We start from the raw sequence: 18720 nt of genomic DNA, 5'->3' as shown, positions 1-18720 counted from the left end.
CCACCCCATAGGTGGAAATACGTGGATGACTTGACGATCCTCGAAGTATGTCCCAGGAATATTAAAAGTGACCCCCTTGAAATTCTATCCCACATTTCGGATGAAGCTAAGAACCTAAATATGAAAGTAAATTCCACTAAATCAAATATAATTACGATAAATTTCTTGAAATCTATTCCCGCCTTCCTTGACCCTATACCCCCAGATATTTCTATGTCTTCCTTCAAATTACTTGGGGTTACAATTTCCTCTAATTTAAAGTGGGATATCCACGTGAAAGATATTGTCCGTAGAGCTAATGCGTCCATGTCTCTCCTTAAGCTCTTGAATAAATTTAACATCCCCCATCCTATTCTTTAAGGTTTATACTTCCTTTGTCCGCCCGCATCTTGAATATGTCTGATCCAGTTTGGCATCCTGGCATCTCCCGTGATGAATCAGATAAAATTGAATCTATTCAAAAAAGAGCCCTAAGAATAATTTTTAAAGACATTTTGGTACCATATTCACTCCTTCTAAAAAAGGCCAAGCTGGAAACTCTTGAGCACAGGAGAGGAACGCTATGTCTCCGTTTTGCAAAAAATGCAATAATAAACCCTCGCACGGAAAACATTTTCCCCAAAAGACACTCCCCATCCAGACACCGCCTCCCACGCGCTGTATCTGAACCCATCCCTATCTTGTCCCCCCTCCGTTGTTTAACCTCCATATATGAAAAAAACCTTTGTCCCCTTCATTACGAATCAAAGAAACCCTAAGTTTTTTTTTTTTTTTTTTTTACTGGTGATACAGATTCTGGTGTCCGTTAGGCTATTGGGATGCCGACCCTGTTTATCTACTTTATTTTAAAACTTTTTAACACTACTTTTATCTCAAATTTTCTTTTTTTTTTTGGTTTTGTTTTAATTTGTGCCTTTTTAACTTTATTAAATTTTACACTTTTTGTTAGACTAATGAATGGCTTTACCTTTCTGATATTGTTGTTTTTGGCATTGTTTAGCCAGTTTTTTAGTTGTTGTGCTATTTATGTGTTTTTTATTATATGACCCCGAAATGCGAATTCGGTCCTTCGGGGCTTGTGATAGCCATTTCTGAAATAAATATCTTATCTTATCTCTTACGAAAAATAAAGTCTTATATTGTTTTAACTTGTCAAAGTTCATATGGGTAACATCATTTTCCACATTTTTACCTCTTTAATTGGTTGGGGGACGGCACTAGGTCGTTGTTGTAAGGCACTAGCTCATTATTAGACGCACTATTAACAAAGCTACCATTCGTCTTTTCACAAATCTCTGCTGTTTTGCTTCTTTCAAATGTTTTTTGTAATAGTCTTATTTATTAACATATTTCTTTAGTTTTTTAAGACAATTATACAATTTCTGAATTTAAGTGGTTTGCTTCAATGGCATTGTTTGTCATTTAACTTATCAAGACCCATTACGTCACATCAAATAGTGTGTTTTTAACGCAAAGGCTTATTCTTCAAACCCCTGCTTTTAAAGTTTTCTACTTTCTTTCGGAGTTTTTCTGCTTCATTTTTCTTTCATGAAAAAGAGGGATCTTAGCTGTTGGTTGTTGACGATACTATGATCGAGGCAACATCCTGAATAAATATGTTTGTCCTTATTTTAGCCAGTCAAATTAAATTTCCTAAGTAACTATTATCTCATTCACTGATTTGGCTGTTTTTATTTTCTTCCCTTTTACTGTAGTGAGGCTTTCGGACATTCATCCAAATTCTTCCCCGCAAAAATGAACCTTCACACAAACTTTGACATGACAAATTGTATGTCTACAATTCAATCTTGGCTTCACCAGATACTGGTTTTACAGCTGTACTTTTCGCTGCAACTGTTCTCTGGAAATTGGATTGGGGTTTCTTTTTTCTTTCTTTTTTAATAACTCTTAAAATTTCTTTTGGACATTTCTTTTGGAAATTTCTTGTCATTTCTTTTGGACACTACTAGAGTCGGTCATAGCTAAAAAGTTCTAAACAGTTGTTATTTCAATTTTTTTCATTTTTATATTGGAACTTTTTTTCATTTTCCTTTCCTGGCCATGGGGCCTTACGGGGAAAACACTGTCCAAACCACCTTTTTTAACGCTATTAATTCATTGTTATTAAGTTGCATTATTAAAAATATTTTATTAATATATTAATAATATATTAATAATAAAATAAAAAATAAAACGATACTGTCATTTTCACACTTTTTGGTAATCTTAATGTCCATTTAACATCATAGGGCTCAAGGAACAAAATACCTGCGAGAGTATCAAACTTTTTAAAAGTCGATTAAAACTATCAAGAAAGGAATTGGGCTCAGCTTGGTTCTCAAAGGTCATTGCCCTCGAGAGGGAAAAAGTGGAGGAAGAAACTTCAAAATACCTTCTTGGGACAAAATTTAGTCTGTGGACCCATACCTGAAAGTTTTATTTTCTAGACCTAACCCCTTTCCAAGATAGCAAGAAGTAGCTAAAATAGAATTTAAATCTGTTAATTATTTCTGGGGCAAGTTTCATTTTGAGTCCTTAATTGGGTCCCAAAGGTAATTGAATAACTTGTCTATAGTTTTCAGACCAAGGAAAAGGGCAACTCCTTTACGAGAAAGAATGAAATCTGGTTATAATTGGAAAAGTTATGTGAAAATTCTAGTTTTTTAATGAGAACATCGAATTATAATTTACAACAAAATCTAATTGTAATCTGTTAAAATTCACATGATATTCAGCACTCTAATCTGAAGCATCTAAGAAAACAAAACAGCCTAACCTAAAGTGTCAGCATTTTTACGATAATCTCAAAATAAACACATTTTTTTATACTTTTATACCTACAGCTTGAAGGCAAGCAAATATTTCTCACTATAGACAAGGGGTACAGACGGTCAGGTTCCTCAAAAGTTTACGAATTTAAAACTTAGATTAGAAGGCAAACCCTGTTTTATCTTCTGTCTCGGAGACCAAGCATCAAACGTTTTTGATTTTTTTAAGGAGGAGTGAAGCGACTTGTAATTTTGTGTTTTGGGAAAGAGGATAAAACAATTTTTTTTAATGTCCTCACAAAAGTGTGTCTGTTAAAGTATTTTTTTTATGCCTTTTTTTAAATGCTCATTATCTAGTAAATAAGTAAAAGCAACGATAAAACGAATTAAATAAATAAATTACAAAGCGTACATTCAAATTGGATGCACAAACGGAAGTATAATATAACACCAGATAAAAGAATTACCTGGCTCACTACATTATACTCCAGAACATCCATTTTATTTAATAAATTTTGCTTAGTCCATTGATGAACTGGAGAAAAGCTGCTTCTAAAAAGTTCCCCTAAAACTTCATTTTCAATCTGAGGGCGTTTTGCAAGCCAGGCTTCCACTAAAGGACTCCAATCCAATCCTGAAGAGCTCATGTACACCTTAAATAAAATACTTAACTTAGTATGAGTTTAAATTTTTGTAGCACACTGGATTGATGCTCTGCCTGGTAATATCTGGCTCGGGTTCAGTTCCAGCTACTGGCAAGGTTGGACTACAGGCTTACTACCTGTTGCTGTATAATAAACCAGGTAACTGAAACGTTGATTTGACACCCTATGCAACATCAGTGGCATTGGAGGATCTTATATGTCCAGTATAAATTAATTTAAACAGATGAAAATAGAAGTCATTTTTTACAGGTTTAGTCATTTTTTCTGAGACGCATTTTGATTAACAAATTTCAGTATATGTATATTAAACTGACAACGCACATTCCATTTGCATTTTTTTCAGTAAAGTGCAAATTATGTTCTGGCCTTGGGAAGGTATAGGGGTTTTGAGCCCTACTCATGTTAGTGGAATTTTGAGCCCACTCATGTTATTTTGTGGAAAAAGATTTTTTAATTAATTTCTGTTCGTTTTATATTGACATAGTCTTTTCATGGAAAAAGAAATTAATAGTTTAAATCTTTTCTTTTTTTTAAGACTTTATAGTTTGGCCTGCTATTTGTTTGCTGGACGAAATTTTTCAGCGATTTTTAACAACATGCACCCTTTTTAAAAATCTGGACACAAATAGTAGTGTTTAATTTAGTTGCATACTTCTCTAGTTGACCTGAAACAGTAAACTTGATACCATTTGCAAAAAAAATCTGTTTACTTTCTTTGATAGCTTGCATGCACTTACGCTATTTTGATTTGGTTAAATATTAAGAGCAGAAGTAGCCCCAAAGGTTTGAGTATAATACCCTTAGTCGTTCTTGGGATACTGCTGAGATGCCTTACTAAGAATTAGAATTACTATAAGGCATTTTGATTTAATCATAACTTATAGAATTTGCCCTGGGGACTTTGGGGGGTCTGTCATCCTTAAGCAACTTTTTTTCCGGACTTTCAAGTACGTTGAACAAAATGGCTATCTCTAAACTTTGATTGAATGTGTTTGGTGAAATGATGGGCGTGAGAGGGGGGTCAATTACTCTCCACTCACTTTTGACTATTAAAAAGGGCTATTTCAGTTTCCAAACAAATGAGCCTTTTTTGAAAATTTTTTGAAATTTTTACAACAACTCTCTATATAAACCTTATATGCCCCCAGGGCATAAATTAAAACCCTTGCAATGAGGGCTCTGAGGGGGTTATCATCCTAAAAGACCTAATTTCCAAAACTTTCAACTACGTTGAACAAAATGGATATCTCAAAATTTTGATTGGATGTGTTTGGGGAAATGGTGGGCGTGAGAGGGGTGTTAGTTTCCCTCAAATCACTTTCGACTATTAAAAAGGGCACTAGCCCTTTGAATTTTCAATCGAATGAGCCCTTTTTCAAGTTTCTACGACAAAGATTTCAATAAAAACCTTATACGCCCCCAGGGCATAACTGATAACCATTGCCCTGAAGACTGTGGGGGGAGTGTCCTGCTCAAAGGTATAATTTCCTGAACTTGAAACTGCGTGGGACAAGATGGCTATCTCAAAATTTTGATTGGATATGTTTGGGGAAATGGTGGGCTTGGAAAGGGTATTAGTTGCCTTCAATCACTTTTGACTATTAAAAAGGGCACTATCCCTTTCAATTTCTATTCGAATGAGCCCTATTTGAGGTTTCTACGACAACGCGTTCTATAAAAGCCTTATAAGCCCCCAGGGCATAACTCACAACCCTTGCCCTGAGGGCTGTGGGGGAGTGTCCTCCTCAAACATAATTTTATCTGGAAATCAACAACGCTGAACAAAATGGCTATCTAAAAATTTTGACTGATGTGTTGGAAAAAGTGGGCGAGAGAGGTGGGTTAGTTGCCCTCAAATCACTTTCGACTATTAAAAAGGGCACTAGCAGTTTGAATTTCCAATCGAATGAGCTTTTTTTGAAGTTTCTACGATAACGCCTTCAATAAAAACCTTATAAGCCCCCAGGGCATAACTTACAACCCTTGCCCTGAAGGCTGTGGGGGAGTGTTCTCTTCAGAACATAATTTCTATCTGGAAATCAACTACGCTGAACAAGATGGCTGAATTTCCAATCGAATGAGCCCTTTTTCAAGTCTCTACGACAAAGATTTCAATAAAGACTTATATGCCGCCAGGGTGTAACTCATAACCCTTGCCCTGAATACTGTGGGGGGAATGTCCTGCTCAAAGGTATAATTTCCTGAAGTTTAAACTGCGTGGAACAAAATGGCTATCTCAAAATTTTGATTCGATGTGTTTGGGGAAATTGCGGGTGTGGAAGGGGTGTTAGTTGCCTTCCAAATAATTTCGATTATTAAAAAGGGCACTAGCCATTTCAATTTCTTATCGAATGGGCCGTTTTTGAAGTTTTGACGATAACGCGCTCTATAAAAACCTTATATGCACCCAGGGTATAACTTACAACCCTTTCCCTGAGGGCTGTGAGAGGGTTGTCATCCTCAAAAACATAATTTCTATCTACAACTTAAAACTACGTTGAAAAAAATGGTTATGTCAAATTTTTATTGGATGTGTTTGGGGAAAAGGTGGGCGTGAGAGGGGGTTTAGTTGCCCTACAATCACTTTCGACTATTAAAAAGGGCACTAGCAGTTGCAATTTCCAATCGAATGAGGCTTTTTTTCGAAGTTTCTATGACAACACTCTTCTATACAAAGTGCCCTGCTCTAATGGAACCCCACAGTGAACGATACACTGTGCGACATCGTTCTTATATGCCCTGAAGGACATAACTTAAAGCTGGTGCCCGAGGGCTGTGGGGAGTGTCCTCCTCAAAAATATATTTTCTATCTGGAAATCAACTTCACTGAACAAAATGGCTACCTCAAATTTTGATTGGATGTGTTTGAGGGAATGATGGGCTTGGGGGAAGGGGGTTAGTTGCCCTCCAATCAGTTTCGACTATTAAAAAGCGCACTAGCTCTTTGAATTTCCAATAGAATGAGCCTCTTTTGAAGTTTCTACGGCAACGCCTTCTATGCCTATAAGACCTTAAATGCCACCAGGACATAACTTACAACCCATGCCCTGAAGGCTGTAGGGGAGAGACCTCCTCAAAAACATAATTTCTATCTGGAAATCAACTACGCTAAACAAAATGGATATCCCAAAATTTTGGGATAGCAGATTGGATGTGTTTCGGGAAATGGTGGGCTTTGAAGGGGTGTTAGTTGCCTTCCAATCACTTTTAACAATTAAAAAGAACACAAGCCACTCGAATTTTCAATTGAATGAGCCCTTTTCGAAGTTTCTACGACAGCTTCTTCGATACGAAGTGCCCGGCTGTAAAGGAAAAAAATATTAAGTAATACATTGTGCCAACATCGTTCTCATATGCCCTAAGGGCAAAACTTAAAACCCTTGCCCCGAGGGTTTTGGGGGAGTGTCCTCCTCAAAAACATATTTTATATCTGGAAATCAACTACGCTGAACAAAATAGCTATCTCAAAATTTTGATTAGATTTGTTTGGGGGAATGATGGGCGTGGGTGTGGCTAGTTGCCCTCCAATAACTTTTGACTATGAAAAAGGGCACTAGCCCTTTGAGTTTCCAATCGAATGAACCTGTTTTGAAGTTTCTACGACAACGCCTTCTATAAAAAAAATTGTATGCCCCCAGGGCATAACTTAAAACCCTTGCCCTGAGGGCTGTGAGGGGGTTGCCTGAATCAAAACTACGTTGAATAAAATGGCTATCTCAAATTTGGATTGGATGTGTTTGGGGAAAAGGTGGGCGTGAGAGGAGGGTTAGTTGCCCTCCCATCACTTTCGACTATTAAAATGGGCACTAGCCTTTTGAATTTCCAATCGAATGAGCTTTTTTGAAGTTTCTACGACAACGCCTTCCATAAAAACCTTATATGCCCCCAGGGCATAACTTACAACCCTTGCCCTGAAGGTTGTGGGGGAGTGTCCTCCTCAAAAATATATTTTCTATCTGGAAATCCACTACGCTGAACAAAATGGTTATCTCAAAATTTAGATTGGATGTGTTTGAGGGAATGATGGGCGGGGGGGGGGACTAGTTGCCCTCCAATCACTTTCGACTATTAAAAAGGGCACTAGTCCTTTGAATTTCCAATTGAATGAGCCTCTTTTGAAGTTTCTACGACAACGCCTTCTATACAAACCTTATATGCCTCCAAAGCATAACTTATAACCCTTGCCCTGAAGGCTGTGGGGGAGTGTCCTCCTCAAAAATATAATTTCTATCTGGAAATCAACTACGCTGAATAAAATAGCTATCCCAAAATTTTGACTGGATGTGTTTCGGGAAAGGATGGGCATGGATGGGGTGTTAGTTGCCTTCCAATCACTTTTGACTATTAAAAAGGGCACAAGCCACTCCAATTTCCAATTGAATGAGCTCTTTTCGAAGTTTTTACGACAACTTCTTCGATAAGAAGTGCCCTGCTCTAAAAAGAAAAAATTAATAAATAATAGATTGTGCCAACATCGTTCCTATATGTCCTCAAGGCATAACTTTAAACCCTTGCCCCGAGGGTTGTGGGGGAGTGTCTTCCCCAAAAACATATTTTCTATCTGGAAAGCAACTACGCTGAACAAAATAGCTATCTCAAAATTTTGATTGGATGTGTTTGGGGTAATAATGGGCGTGGGGGCTAGTTGCCCTCCAATCACCTCCAATCACTTCAAAGGGCACTAGCCCTTTGAGGGTTGTGGGGGAGTGTCCTCCTCAAAAACATATTTTCTATCTGGAAATTAACTATTCTGAACAAAATGGCATTCTGAAAATTTTGATTGGATATTTTTGGGGTAATGATCGGCGTGAGGGGGGGGGAGGAGTTGCCCTCCAATCAATTTTGACTATTACAAAGGGCACTAGCCTTTTGCATTTCCAATCGAATGAGCCTTTTTTGAAGCTTCTACGACAACACCTTCTATAAAAACCTTATATGCCCCCAGGGCATAACTTACAACCCTTACCCTGAAGGCTCTGGGGAGTGTCCTCCTCAAAAACATAATTTCTATGTGGAAATAAACTACGCTGAACAAAAAAACTATCTCAAAACTTTGATTGGATGTGTTTCAGGAAATGGTGGGCGTGGAAGGGGTGTTAGTTACCTTACAATCACCTTCGACTGTTAAAAAGGGCACAAGCCACTCTAATTTCCAATTGAATGAGCCCTTTTCGAAGTTTCTTCGACAACTTCTTCGACACGAAGTGCCCTGCTCTAAAGGACAAAATAATAAATGATACATTGTGCCAACATCGTTCTTATATGCCCTCAGGGCATAGCTTAAAACACTTGCCCCGAGGGTTGTGGGGGAGTGTCCTCCATAAAAACATATTTTCTATCTGAAAATCAACTACGCTGAACAAAATGCTATCTCAAAATTTTGATTGGATGTGTTTGGGGGAATGATGGGGGGGGTTGCTAAGTGCCCTCCTATCACTTTCGACTATTAAAAAGGGCACTAGCCACTTCAATTCCAATCGAATGAGCCCTTTTAGAAGTTTCTACGAGAACTCCTTCGATACGAAGTGCCCGGGGTATGGAGAAAAATAAAATGAATAATACATTGTGCCCACATCGTTCTTTACTTAGGCAGCGATATCGCGCTGCCTATAATTTCTGATCGTTTTTTAAATAATTCTGAGAAATCCAGCACCCCCTTCATTGCAATGTCTCTTCCCCCATGAAAAAATCCTCCATGGAAAGATCCTCCCCCATGACTTCTGTCCCACTCACCCCCCCACTACCAGAAAAAATACACCCTGAAAGCGTATGTATGCTTCCCAATAACAATTGCTATATGAAAACATTTGGTGAAGTTCATAAATTTCAGCCCTACCCCAGGGAACTTTCGGGGATTAAGTCATCCTAAAAACATATTTATTAAATTTTTGACCATATTGAGCAAAATGGCTGTCTCAAAATTTTGATCAGGTGAAAAAAGTGTCACTTTTTTCAGGGAAAAAAGTGAGCATGGGAGGGGGCCTAGTTGCCCTCCATTTTTTACTACTAACTACTACTAAAAACTCATCGCAGCACCCAGCCGCCTGAGGCCAACACAGCTACGCACGCTCCTCCTCCACCCCAATCTAGTCAAAGCCTCCCTTTTTACACCAGCCCACGAAGTTCCCATTTCCTTTAAATCTTTCTTTATGACGTCCTCCCAACCCCGACGGGGACGACCTGCTTTCGTTTAGCCCTAGATGGTTGGCCGAAAAGAACAATCTTCGGCAATCTGTCATCCTTCATCCGCACAACATGCCCTAACCACCTCAACCTTTCTTTCATTATAGACCTAGAAAGCGGTATTGAACCACATTTTTCGTATAGCCTATTGTTTGAAATACGGTCAGTCAGCCGGGTACACAGAACAATCCTTAAGCAATTTCTCTGGAAAACATCTTGCAAATCTTCATCCCCTTTTCTGAGCGTCCATGCTTCAGAGCCATATTTGACCACTGTCATCACTGTAGCTTCTAAGATTCTAATCTTGGTTTGCAGAGTTATCTTCCTATTCTTCCAGACTTTTTTTAACTGTGAAAAAACACCCTGAGCCTTGGCTATTCTATTTTTAACATCTTCACTGCTCCCACCCTCTTTACTAAGAATACTACCAAGGTAAGTGAAGCTACCCACCTGATCAATCTTTTCATTACCCAACGTCACCTTTTCATCTTCACTTATTCCTAGCCTTAGTGACTTAGTCTTCCTAACATTAATTTTCAAACCAATACTAGCACCCTGAACTCGCAAAACCTCTAAAACTTCATTCATTTTGCTCATACTTTCATCTAGGATGCTTAAATCATCAGCATAATCCAAGTCCAGGAGACTTTTTCCTCCCCATTTGATTCCGGGGTCTCCCATTGCCTTTCCTGTGCTCGTTAAAACAAAGTCCATCAAAATAATCCATATAAAGGGGGATAGAACACAACCCTGCTTAACTTCTGATTTAATACAAAACCAGCTACTAACCTCATTTCCTACCTTAACCAAAGGCAATGTTATTCTTGTACATAGCATTAATCACTTTAATGTATTTGTCTGGTATACCATGCAGGGATAAGACCTTCACTAAAGCTCTTCTATCAGCTGAATCAAACGCTTGCTCATAATCTATAAAACTGAGGACCAAAGGTGTTTGAAAACTTAGGCACTTCTCAATTATTAACCTAAGAGTGAAAATTTGGTCAACACATCCTCTACCTTTTCTATAACCGCCCTGCTCTTCTCTTAAAACTTTGTCTACGGTATCTCTCAGTCTAAAAAGTATCATATTACTAAGCAATTTGCTACCTACAGAGACCAGACTAATGACTCGATAATTACCACACTCACTTTTATCACCTTTCTTATAAAGTGGCTTAATTAAGGTTTTCCTAAAATCGTTAGGTACTTCCCCTTTTTCAAAAAACCTATTCATAATCTTCAATAACTTATTTCTAACCTCAGAGCCACCATATTTAAGAAACTCATTTACTACCCTATCAGCACCCGGAGCCTTATTATTCTTTAATCCTTTTAGTACTGTTGCTAATTCCTCCTCACAAAACAAATCTTCCTTCACATCCAAAGGATCACAAACTTTTTCATTTTCCTCTATATTTTTTCCTGCAACTCTACCTCGGTTAAGAAAGTTCTCAAAATGTTCGACCCATCTCGCTATAGCTTTTTCCTTGTCTCTAATTTCCACCCCATTCCTATTTTTAACTGGGACAAGTCCGGATTGACTACTACCTCTCCATTTGTTAACGTGCCAGTACAATATTTTACTATTGTGCCGTCTAGCTGCATCTTCTAAATCCTCGGCAATTTTATCCATGGCCTCCACTTCACACCTCCTTAGTTCATATTTCAATGCTGTCTCCACTTTCTTTACATTTCTTTTGTTTTCATGCGATCTATCACTCAGATAATTCTTCTGCAATTCCTTTCTGCTTTCTATTAAACATAAAGGTTTTTCACTAATATTCTTAGATGCAGTTCTAACTTTCTTCTCTAAAACACCTTCAGCAACTTCAAAAATTATTTTTCTAAAATTATTCCAACCATCTTTCACATTATCAAATTTTAAACTCTTAAGTTTAGTATTCAACTGTTCCTGGAAATTTTCTCTCAAATTCTCATCCTGGAGTCTACCAACATCATAACTTCCCTCGAGGTAATTACCCTTCCGAAATTTCAGCTTTAAATTAACCCTTGACACTACTAGATGGTGATCTTTACTTTCAACATCAATAACAGCACTCCTTTTTTCCATAATATCTTGTACTGATCCTGCCAGTCTTCGGTTTACTATAACATAATCAATAAGGTTTGCTGTCTTACCATCACGTGAATACCATATTAGCTTATGAGCCATTTTATGACCAAACACCGTATTGGTTATAACAAGATTGTTATACCTACAAAATTTCAAAAGTATGATTGTTATACTCCATTTTTTTAGTCACTTAAAAACGGCACTAGAACTTTTAATTTCCTTTCGAATGAGCACTCCCACGACATTCTAGGACCACTGGGTCGATACGCTCACCCCTGGGAAAAAACAAATAAACACGCATCCGTGATCTTTCTTCTGGCAAAAAATATAAAATTCAACATTTTTGCAGACAGGAGCTTGAAGCCTCTACAGTGGTGTTCTCTGATACGCTGAATCTGATGGTGTGATTTTCATTAAGGTTCTTTAATTTTAAGATGGTGTTTCCCTCTTTTTTTCAAAAAGCAGGTAAATTTTCTCAGGCGCATAACTTTTGACGGGTAGAACTAAACTTGATGAAACTTATATATTTGAAATCAGCATTAAAATCTAATTTTTTTTATGTATCTATCCGTTTTTTTTGTGTTTCGGTTACAATTGAGCCGGGTTGCTCCTTACTTAGAGTTCATTACCACGAACTGTTTGATTATCTTAGATATTATGTGTTTTTTTTCTAGTGGTGATCGTATTGAAATAATGGTCCTTGAAGATCGGTAGAGGGCTCATTCGAACGGAAATTAAAAGTTCAAGTTCCCTTTTTAAGTGACAAAAAATATTGAAGGGCAACTGGCCCCACTCCCAGCTCCATTTATTTACCAAAGTAATCTGATCAAAATTTTGAGATTGCCTTTTTGTTCAGTATATCTGAAATATCCAATAACTATGTCTGTAGGGGTAAAATTACCCCCCACAGTTCGTCGAGAGAGGCCTATAAGTTATGAAATTTGCCCATTGTTTACGTATAGTATTTCTTATTGGGAATATACAGCATTTTTTTTGGGGGGGGGATGGGGGTGGGGATGGGGGGGATTATGTGCTTGCAGTGGATTTCCACGGGGATAATTTTCAGCGTGGAGGTAACTTTCCAGGGGTCCTTAACACTGGGGGGATTTGACAGAATTCCTATACGAAATTCATGCTAAGTGTCTTACATTATCTTTGTCAACTCAATTTTGCCTGTGGAGATGTTCCGGGGGAATTATCCGGAGGTTATTTTCCACATGTTTTGATTTCCGGAAAAAGTATGCTAAGAAGAATTTTTCATGCTGAATCGTTTGCAGGACATTTTACGGTGGGGGAGATTTTCAGCAAGGATAGAACTATCTGGAGGGAATTTGAAGGAGGGGCACGGTGTAATATACGTTGAATTTTTGGAGGATATTTCATGGAGGGTGAGGCAGATTTAACGGTAATATTTGGAAAACAATCAGAAATTAGATAAATAAAACAAGATTTTTTTAACTGAAAGTAAGGAGCAATTTTAAACTTTAAACCGAACAGAAATTATTCCGTATATGAAAAGTTGCCCCAGTTCAATACCTTGCTCTTTACACTAAAGTTTGACTATTTGTCCCATTTTTTAAGCACGGCTACTGAAACACAAGGTCCGTTTAATTATAATAGGAAGCTTTTTTAAAAGTCCTGACAGCTATCAAACAGTACCTGGTACCGAACTGTAAGTAAGGAGCGACCAGGCTCAATAGTAACCGAAACTCTAAAAACGGAATTTTTATACCAATAGATACATCAAAAGAATCAAGACTTTTATGCTAATTTCAAATATATAAGCTTCATGAAGTTTAGTCTTACCCATAAAAAGTGACGCGCCTGAGGAAGTTTACCTTATTTTCGAAAAAAAGGGGAATACACCCACCAAAAATTATAGAACTTTAATGAAAATCACACCATCAGATTCAGCGTATATGAGAACCCTAATATGGAAGTTTCAAGCTCTTATCTGCAAAAATGTGGAATTTTGTATTATTGGGCAGAAAAAAATCTCGGATGCGTGTTTATTCTTTTTTAATTTTTTTTGTTTGCTTGTTTTTTTTTCCGAGGGGTGATCGTATCGACCCAGTTGTCCTAAAATATTTCGGGAGGTCTCATTAGAATGGAAATTAAAAGTTCTAGTCCCTTTTTAAGTGACCAAAAAATGGTGGGCAACTATGCCCCCTCCCACGCTAATTTTTTCCCAAAGTCACCCGATCAAAATTTTGAGATATCCATTTTGTTCAACATGGTCGAAAAATACACTAACTATGTCTTTGAGGATGACTTAATCCCCCAAAGTCCCCGGGGTCCTAACTTGCATAACTCTACAAGTTATGAACTTTTCCCAATATTTAAATATAGTATTGGTTATTGGGAAGTACGAGGCATGTTTTTTAAGTAAGTACCGTTTTACGATTACGCCGCCACAGTGCTACGGTCGCCGTTCTGCGCATGCACGCTGGTTACCTACATCTCTTGTCTACGCACTGACGCCATTACAGTCTGATTTTTAATTGTATACGTTGTTTACTGAGTGTTTAAGATGCCTCCGACAATCGTGAGTCCCGCCGATTGTGAAGTACGGGCGGTTATACAATTTCTTAGTGCTAAAGGCTTAAAACCGATCGATATTCATCGTGAGATCTGTGAAGTTTACGGACAAAACATTATGAGAGATGGAATGGTAAGGAAATGGGTGAGAATCAAAACAACAATCCATGGAATGGCGACATTCATCATCACCCAAAAAAGTGAAATTTCCCGGGCAGAAATTGTTTGCTTAAATTTCACTTTTTTGGGTGATGATAAATTTCGCCATTCCATGGATTGTTGTTTTGATTCTCATCCATTTCCTTACCATTCCATCTCTCATAATGTTTTGTCCATAAACTTCACAGATCTCACGATGAATATCGATCGATTTTACGCCTTTAGCACTAAGAAATCGTATAACCGCCTGTACTTCACAATCGGCGGGACTCACGATTGTCGGATGCATCTTAAACACTCAGTAAACAACGTATACAATTAAAAATCAGACTGTAATGGCGTCAGTGCGTAGACAATAGATGTAGGTAACCAGCGTGCATGCGCAGAACGGCGACCGTAGCACTGTGGCGGCGTAATCGTAAAACGGTAGGCTACTTACTTAAAAAACATGTCTCGTATATATAAGTTTTCAGGGGGTTTTTTCTGGTATTTAGGGGGAGGGTGTGGTTCGGGGGTTACATGGGAGGATCTTTCCATGGAGGAACTTTTCATGGGGGACGGGACATTGCTGTGAAGAGGGTGCCGGGTTTCCCAGCGTTATTTAAAAAAAAACAATCAGAAATTAAATAAAAAAAACAATCTTTTCAACTGAAAGTAGGGAGCAACATCAAAACTTAAAACGAACAGAAATTATTATGTATATGATTGGCTTCGCCCCCTAGTAGTTACCTAGCTCTTCACGCTAAAGTTTTTTTTTTGTATTTTCAACAGAGCTATTTATTCTTATTAACGACCTTTGTGATTAATGGGTTATTCTTAAAGAATTGGAACAAAATTTGAACTTTACCATAAAGAGCGAGGCACTGACTAGGGGGTGAACCCCCTAATATACGTAATAAAAGGATACGAATATAGAAGTTTGTTACGTAAGTTAATTCGTAAGTTACTTCTGAAACAATGTTTTGAGAAAGTCATTTAGCCCCCCCCGCCCAAAAAAAAATATGCAAATTTCGTTTTAATTATTCATTGTAAGGTGAGCCAAAATCAAAGCTGAATTAATTAAAAAACATTCAGAAATTATATAAAAAATAGTTTTTGTTTTTAACTGAAAGTAAGGAGCTACTTTAAAACTTAAAACGAACAGAAATTATTCCGTATATCAAAGGAGCTGCCACCCCAACGCCTTGCTCTTTACACTAAAGTTTGACTCTTTCTCACAACTCTATTTTTTAAAACAATAAAAAACTTTAGCGTAAGGAGCGAGGCGTTGATGAGGGGACAGCCCCTTTCATATACCGAATAATTTTCTGTTCGTTTTAAGTTTTAATGTCGCTCCTTACTTTCGATTAAAAAAATTGTTTTTTTTTATTTAATAGCGTTAAGAGCAAGGTATCAAGCAGTTCGTGGTAACGAACTATGAGTAAGGAGCGATGCGGCTCAATAGTAACCGAAACTATAAGAAACAGAGTGTTGATAATAATGGATAGATCAAAGGAATTGAATCGTTATGCTGATTCCAAATATATAGGGAACATCAGGTTTAATGCTGCCCATCAAAATCCACGAGCCTAAGAAAATTTGCCTAATTATTGAAAAAAGAGGGAAACACCCCTAAGAAATCAAGTGATCTTAATGAAAATCACACCATGAGATTCTTGATATAAGAGAACCCTATTGTGCCAGTTTCAAGCTCCTATATACAAAAATGTGGAATTTTGAATTTTTGCCAGAAGCAAGATCACGAATGCGTGTTTATTTTATTTTTTGTTTTCCCCAGGGGTGATCGGATTAAACCAGTGATCCTAGAATACAGGGCTAGATCGAGAGAGGGCTCATTTGATCTGAAATCAAAAGTTCTAGTACCCTTTTTAAGTGATCGAAAATATTGGAGGGTAGCTAGACTCCCTCCTACCACCCTTTTTTACGCAAAATTGTCCAATCAAAATTTTTGGATAGCCGTTTTCTTCAGAAAGATTGAAAGATCAATTAACTATGTATTTGAGAACGACTTGACCCCCAACAGCCTCCGGTAAGGGCTGCAATTTATGAACTTCGCCCATTGCTTACATATAGTGTTGGTTATTGGGAAGTATAAAGATATTTTTGGGGGAGAGATTTTCTGGTGGATGTGCTTATGTGACAGGATCTTACCATTGAGGTGTTTCCGGGGGGGGGAGGGCATTTTCCATGGGAAGGGGGCCTGGATTTCCCAGCATTACTTAAAAACTATCAGAAATTAAATGCAAAAAACAAGTTTTTTCAACTGAAAGTAAGGAGCAACATTGAAACTTAAAACGAAATAAATTATTGCGCATATGAGGGGATTTCCCACCTCTTCGGTGCCTTGCTCTTTACGCTAAAGTGTTTTTGAATTTGTAAAAAGTATATTATTCTACTTAAACGGTCCTTGTGTATCAGAAGTCATTCTTAAATAATTGGAACAAACACTGAAACTTTAGTGTAAAGAGTGAGGTACTGAGAAGGGGGCAAATCCCCTCATTTAAGTAATAATTTCCGTTCGTTTTGGCCTCCTCGTTTGCAGGTATTTAGGTGAGTGTACTAACTTACAGCTGTTAAGTAGGGAAAGATTGTAAAGTAGACGGATAGCTAATTTCGGTCCATGATTTACAAATGACAAGGATTCTGTAGTTTTCTACTTTGCTATAATATGTCCTTTATAATTCAATAGGGGAATCGGCTAGCTTTTTTCTCTTCTTATTAAAAACTCGGTGGCTCCATCAACAATGATGACCTACCACTAGTATTGGTAATTTCAATATTTGTCTTATTCAGGATAAATCATTTCCGCACAAATCATCAACAAACTTTTATGGAAGAAAGCATAATGTATAATGTAAACACAAAGTCTTTCAACTTAGAATTGCACCTGTCTAAAAGATGTTTTAGGAATTTTTTGAAAAGCAAAAGACCATAGTTTTGTTGAAATGCAAAGACTCATTCTGATTTTATTTTAAAAGCAATTTGTTTTAAATAAAACATTAGATACATAAAGCCTTTTTGGAATTCACTTTTCTCTAGATCTCACTATAGCTGAACATCTTAGCATTGTGAGATCTTCTTGCTCCAGATATCAGAGAGTTGTCCTAAGATGCTTAAATCTACTCCTTGACTAGTCGACCTTGCCTTTTTTAAGTCGTATATCAGACCACTCATGAAATACGCATACCCTTTTTTTCCGGGGCTCCAAAAACCCCTTCAGCGTGCTCAAAATCGATCCTCCAATTGATCCCTATCATTGATCAAAGAATGTTTCGACGTAGCGACTAATTCAGTCTTTTACTAATAAGCACATTCCCTCCATAAGAGGAAATATCGAAGCTTACTCTTGAAAGGTCAAAGCCTTTAAGAACAACTCGTAAATGCATATTCTTGTAGTAATACCATGACCAGGGTACACTCCGTCCAAAATATCTAAAAATGAGCTTCGCCCGACGATTCATAACCACCTTGAATAGTCTTCCAGCAAAGGTGGTCCCTGGAAATTCTTAGCTTGAAACATTTAAGAAAAGTTACAACAAATATATCGAAGGTGAAAAGGGAATAAGATAAACGTGGAAATTACCAGTACTAGTGACAGGTCATCATTACTGATGGAACCACGGAGTTTGTATTAAGAATAAAGAAACAAGCCGATTTCCCTTCAGAATTCTAAATTACATATTATATTACAGTATAAAAGTACAGAATTTTCGTCATTCATCAATCGAGGTCCAAAATTAGTTGTCCATCATCAAAGTTGTCCAATATCTAAAGCATTCCGCTGAATATGATTAATGCAAAATGACAGCAACAAACCAAATTGTGATAACTCAGAAACTTTAAAAGAATTATACCTACAAAAAAAGAATCTTGTTGGGTAAAGGCTTGAATACAGCTTACCCCGCGTTCAATAAGCTTATTGCAATTGATTTTTGTTATTTTTGGCGTTCAATAGCCACTTGCAACTACATTAAATTACGTTCAAAAGCACTTACTGAAACTTATTGCAATTAATCATTTGCTTATTCTGCTTCAGAGATCAATGAATTACAATTTATCCTTTTAGAGATGCTTCTTCTTCTTCTTGTTTGAATTTTTATGGAGGGCCCTGTGGTGGTCGCTGCAGCCAAATGTGAACTTCAGGTCCGGTACTACCTGGACCAGGCAAAGACCCCCTGCACTACCACAGGACCCTTTTACAGATAGGAAATTCTTGGAATGTTTCCCCTGTATTGGCGTGTCCTGTAGTGGCACAATGGGTTTGACCTAAGCTTGGTAATACGAGACCCAAAGTTCGTACTCAGCTGTAGCAACCCACTAAAAGGCTCGG

At 37.5% G+C, this 18720-nt stretch overlaps 1 protein-coding gene across 1 annotated transcript in view; it reads right to left on the bottom strand.

Moving 5' to 3' along the window:
- Dhc1 (dynein axonemal heavy chain 1) overlaps positions 1–18720 on the bottom strand; it is a 432221-nt gene that overhangs the window by 280781 nt on the left and 132720 nt on the right. Inside the window, exon 22 of the mRNA XM_089098586.1 lies at positions 3236–3421. Within this exon, the coding sequence (XP_088954712.1) occupies positions 3236–3421 (186 nt within the window). The remainder of the gene's footprint in view (positions 1–3235; positions 3422–18720) is intronic.

Source organism: Artemia sp. Qi Xiang Cuo, chromosome 13 (genome assembly GCF_049724085.1).
Source record: "Artemia sp. Qi Xiang Cuo chromosome 13, ASM4972408v1, whole genome shotgun sequence".
Classification (NCBI taxonomy): Eukaryota; Metazoa; Arthropoda; class Branchiopoda; order Anostraca; family Artemiidae; genus Artemia; species Artemia sp. Qi Xiang Cuo.
This window is presented reverse-complemented; position numbering and strand designations above follow the sequence as displayed.